Source organism: Anguilla rostrata, chromosome 4 (assembly GCF_018555375.3).
Source record: "Anguilla rostrata isolate EN2019 chromosome 4, ASM1855537v3, whole genome shotgun sequence".
Classification (NCBI taxonomy): Eukaryota; Metazoa; Chordata; class Actinopteri; order Anguilliformes; family Anguillidae; genus Anguilla; species Anguilla rostrata.
Genome location: NC_057936.1, coordinates 62,712,547 through 62,717,591, shown reverse-complemented (window position 1 = coordinate 62,717,591; position 5,045 = coordinate 62,712,547). Strand labels below are relative to the sequence as shown.

At 45.1% G+C, this 5,045-nt stretch overlaps 1 protein-coding gene across 1 annotated transcript; it reads left to right on the top strand.

Annotated features, from left to right (window-relative positions):
* Nucleotides 1–276: 276 nt before the first annotated feature.
* Nucleotides 277–1,769, top strand: LOC135253913 (melanocortin receptor 4-like). The gene has a single exon (XM_064333753.1). It carries the CDS (start codon nucleotides 551–553, stop codon nucleotides 1,553–1,555), a length of 1,005 nt encoding a protein of 334 aa, XP_064189823.1. The 5' UTR covers nucleotides 277–550; the 3' UTR covers nucleotides 1,556–1,769.
* The last annotated feature ends 3,276 nt before the right edge of the window (nucleotides 1,770–5,045 follow it).

The window sequence follows — 5,045 nt, the reverse complement described above, 5'->3', positions numbered from 1 at the left end:
TCTGTGTTCTCGTCCCCTTTCACAATTTCCTTCTTCTCCCTCAATCTATTGTCATCGGTTTTCTTCGCTTTTCCTCTCTCTCTCTCTCCCTCTCTCTCTCTCTCTGTTTCTCTGCCTTTCATTCTTTCTCTCTCCCTCCCCTGGATAGGAGATGACTGCAGACAGCAGTAGGGGCTGAAATGGGATTCAGCAGATGTGCGTAGAGAATTAGGCTGTTTCTGAGGGTTCAGAGTTGGCGAAGGTCAGGGGGTGGGGGGTTGGGGGGGGGGGCATGCTTCCCATCGTGCACTGGGAGCGCTCCTGCGTTTCATCTGCCCTGAACATCACTACGGAAACACTCCAGAATCTCGTTCATCCAACCGGCAAGATCGATGGGGGCGTGGACGAAAATCCAGCTTGCGCTGCTTTTTTAGGGTATCCCGGTACCCTGTATTACCTATGGGAACATAAAGAGGAGTAATCTGACAAAGGGAAGAAAAAAGAGAAGAAAAAAAAAAACAATAACAAAAACTCCCAAATACTCCACGTGCCCCAAAAAATCCAGCGTGGGATGAATTCCACACAGCACCCCGGATTTATCCAGGTTCCCCACGTGAGGAACCACAGCTCGGGAGCCTACCCCTCTGCCAAGGGCTCTGGGGGGGAGAAGGACTCCCCCTCGGGGTGCTACGAGCAGCTGCTGATCTCCACCGGGGTCTTCCTCACCCTGGGCATCGTCAGCCTGCTGGAGAACATCCTGGTGATCACCGCCATCGCCAAGAACAAGAACCTGCACTCACCCATGTACTTCTTCATCTGCAGCCTGGCGGTGGCCGACATGCTGGTCAGCGTCTCCAACGCCTCGGAGACCATCGTCATGGAGCTGATCAACCGCGGCCACCTGCCCTCCGGCAACGACCTGATCAAGAGCATGGACAACGTCTTCGACTCCATGATCTGCAGCTCGCTGCTGGCGTCCATCTGCAGCCTGCTGGCCATCGCCGTCGACCGCTACATCACCATCTTCTACGCCCTGCGCTACCACAACATAGTGACGGCGCGCCGGACGGCGACCGTCATCTCCTGCATCTGGGCCTTCTGCACGGCGTCCGGCGTCCTCTTCATCGTCTACTCGGAGAGCACCACCGTGCTCATCTGCCTCATCACCATGTTCTTCACCATGCTGGCGCTGATGGCCTCGCTCTACGTGCACATGTTCATGCTGGCGCGGCTGCACGTCAAGCGCATCGCCGCCCTGCCGGGGAACGCGCCCATCCGCCAGCACGCCAACATGAAGGGCGCCATCACCCTCACCATCCTGCTGGGCGTCTTCGTGGTCTGCTGGGCGCCCTTCTTCCTCCACCTCATCCTCATGATCTCCTGCCCCCGCAACCCCTACTGCATCTGCTTCATGTCCCACTTCAACATGTACCTCATCCTCATCATGTGCAACTCGGTCATCGATCCGCTCATCTACGCCTTCCGCAGCCAGGAGATGAGGAAGACCTTCAAGGAGATCTTCTGCTGGTTCAGCCAGCCGGGGGCCTGCGTCTGCGAGCTGCCCAGCAAGTACTGAGAAGGAAAAAAAAAAAACCCCGCCTTTCCAAAAGGATAGAAACAGTCTAATGGGGCCACATAACAAATTCAGTTTTTTTGTGGTACATTGTTTTGAAAAGTGCTGGAACAAGCCTGTATTTCTGGTACCTCGTTCCAGAAAAAAAAAAAAAAAATCTGGCAAAAACCGACCCAACTCAACTCAATAAACTAACAAAAAAAAAACAAAAACAAAACGATAAAAGTAATCATTGCATAACTCAAAGAAGAATCAAACAGAATTGTTTTTTAAAAAATAAGTTAGATAATAGTAATAGTAATATGTAAGTCCAAAAATTATTCCTCGAACGTCATCTCCCTCGCCACTCCCAAGAAAAGACAGTCCACTGAAACTTCTGGAAACTGTGGAACAGAAAGGAATAAAGGCCAATGTGGTGAGCTCTGCTTTCTGAGCCGTTCTGTACAACCTGGTTGTTAAATAGCAGCCAGACAGTTACAGTGTGTGTGTGTGAATGCGTGTGTGTGAATGTGTGTGCGTGCGTGTGTTTGTGTGTGTGCGTGTACGTGTGTGTGTCAGGTAGGTTCACACCGCATCCAAATAATAATGAAGCTCTGCTCTGTCTGCTTTCGTCTCAGCGCGAGCTGTATGTTATGCACTGGATGTCCTTTGGAAATGAATCATTCATAAATATGCAGCGGAGTAAATGACGAGGCGCATATAAAGTGTTGCATATGTCGTGTTTTTAGAGATTACTCAATAGCTAGAATTGCTTGCAAACAATTCAACAGTTCGTGTTTTGAGAATGGCTGAGCGATGCAAACTGTAAGCGAGCTCTTTAGTGCCAATCCGATTGGAGACCTGGGATAACGGCATGCGTACCCTGCTGAAACTTAACGATGAAGCTTGCCAAAATATGCCTGCCGCGTTAGCAAGCGCTTTTCTATGACAGTATTTTGTGTTTCTTAACCATGGTGCTCATGGTGGAAAGTGTCATTTTGATAAAATTAATCCCTCACAATGTTGCGACATCCTGCAAAATTTAGGTTTTTTTCTTCTTTGTTATGCCAAACACAGGCAATGTACATATAGGGAAAACAGGATTTACAAACAGTACACAGTACTACCTACTATGGGGGGGATGGGGGGGATGGGGGGGGGGGGGAGGGAGGGAGGGGGAGTGGACAAGAAAGAGTCAGTGCCTACCATTAATTGTATACATTGTGCTTTTTGCTGAAAAACAAATGTTACATATATAACATATATTTATATATGCATATACATAAAATTTTATTTTCTCATATATTTTTTTGCTTCGTACACAAAGCACCTTGACTTTGTTATTTATGAAAGTATGGAATCCATTTGGGTGTGCCGGCGCTGAATTCTGTACGTGTTTTACATGTTTTTTACTGTAAATGTGATGTTGCTTGTTGAAGCACCGTATCATTTCTCAGGCTTTGTCATTTTGCACTGTGAATTTACAAAAAAAAAAAAAGAACTAAATATTTTCAGTGACTGTGTTAAAGTTGAATTCTTTTAATAAAAGAATGCACAAATATTTTATTGTTCAAATCATTTATTATCACTGAGTGAAAGACATTGATCTGCCTCTTATTTCAAGGTTCCAGTCCTAGCCTCATGCATTCAAGTTTCCAGGTTGGCATAAACAACATTGATTTTACGATTTCACTAGCTAATACACATTTGTGAAATGCAATGGCTTTCGCCTAGTTCTTTGTAGAGCTCACAATGAGCTGTGCAATTGACCTTCATAGAAAGTCTAACAGACCTGAATAATGTTCCCATCGTCTGACTTCATCTTCTGAATGAAAGCTGGACCTTAGAGTCCATGACACATTAGCATCACTATTTCAAAGGTTTTAAGTTTTTCAACATGTGTGGATTTAACAATATAAACAGTTAGGACTTACACAAAAAAGGGGACTAAGATTGCACAATGCTGTTTCATTTCCAGTATATTTTACAAGCCACCTGTTTTTAAACTACTGTTTGCTTGTCTTTGCTGGCTTCAGCTAATCCCTGGACCAAGACCAATCTTTCGGCTTGTTTGTTTTCTTCTTATTTTTCTCTCTCTCTCAAACAAATTACAAGGTGAGTTGGCATACACTGTGGTCCGAAGAGTGAAGTCCTTTATATTTGAGCCGATTCTTCCTCGCCAAGTTACATAACAGAGATTACGTCACAGTCGAGAGCCAACAGCACAAGGATAGGATGTGGTTCTAAAGAATAGCAGTCAAAAAAAAGGTGTATTCCCTGAAATCACTCGAACTCTGAACCAATATGTCCATTGTTGATAGGTTGAGTGACAGTGTATATTGGTTCGGGAACATTGATTGTGTCCATTGTCAGTAGATAAGGCGATCGTGGATATTAGCCAGGGAACATTTATTGTGTCCATTGTTGGTAGATGGGGTAACCGTGGATATTGGTTTGGGAACATTGATAGTGTCCATTGTAGAAAGATAGGGCGACAGTGCACATTGGTTAGTGAATATTGATTGTGTCTATTGATGGTAGATTGGGTGACAGTGTATACTGGTTAGGAACATTGCTTGAACCTTAGAAACCACACTGGATACCTTGGTAAGGCATTGCAGTTGAACGCTTGAGCAAGGTACAGTGAAGCCTGTCGTAAGCCTGTATGCCGAAACCTATTTCCTTGGTAATGTTACAAGTTCTTTTGCCTCCATCTTTTTTAATAACCTTTTTTTTTTTTTGTGGTTGACGAGTTGCCATTTTAAAACTGACACTGGTGACTTTCACCTGATCCGCAATACGGCAACAACCATGTCAGCGCACCCTTCAATACCAATCTATCTTTGTTGCCAAGGCGTGCTGTGCAGGAGACCACGATGCAAAGGAAATGCATAAACTGTAGAAAGGCGACAGGGAGCGCCATAACATGGCCACCACGGACAGATATCGACCAGACAAAGGCAACCACCAAGGCAGCTCTCACCGCGCTTAGCCTGACCGGCTTCAGTAAATATCCAGATGTATAAATTCAGTATATGAAGAAAATAAAAGTAGAGTATGAATAGCGAACCGAGCTAGCGGCTGCGGATGAGAGCATTTACCGAAACGCTGATGAATGAAAATGAGATTGCACAACGGTACAGGAAGGTCTTGGACTGAATGTGCTAAAGTGGGGCCGAGTACAGTAAATGAGGAATGGAATTTCAGCGTCTGATTTTAAGGGCAATTAAAGTGAGTTTCTGCTCAAAAACATCCTCGGAGAAAGCGCTTAGCATTTACAAAAAGTGCCAAGGGAATATCGGCTGCACTCAGAACCGCACTCAATCTTTTTTTTTCAGAGCGTCTAAGCCCTGCTTTCATACCTGGACTTGAATAAATGTTCAAACGCATTATCAAGATTAAACACGGATAGATTTTTCTGATGACGGCGCTTTGTAAATTTTGTGCGCTTCAGACTTCACACCCAATCAGGTTTGTTTTCCACAACTTCCCAATGACATCATATCAAAGATAA

Excerpts from the sequence above, each read along its gene's own strand:
- LOC135253913 (XM_064333753.1), top strand. The coding sequence starts at position 551 with ATGAATTCCACACAGCACCCCGGATTTATCCAGGTTCCCCACGTGAGG.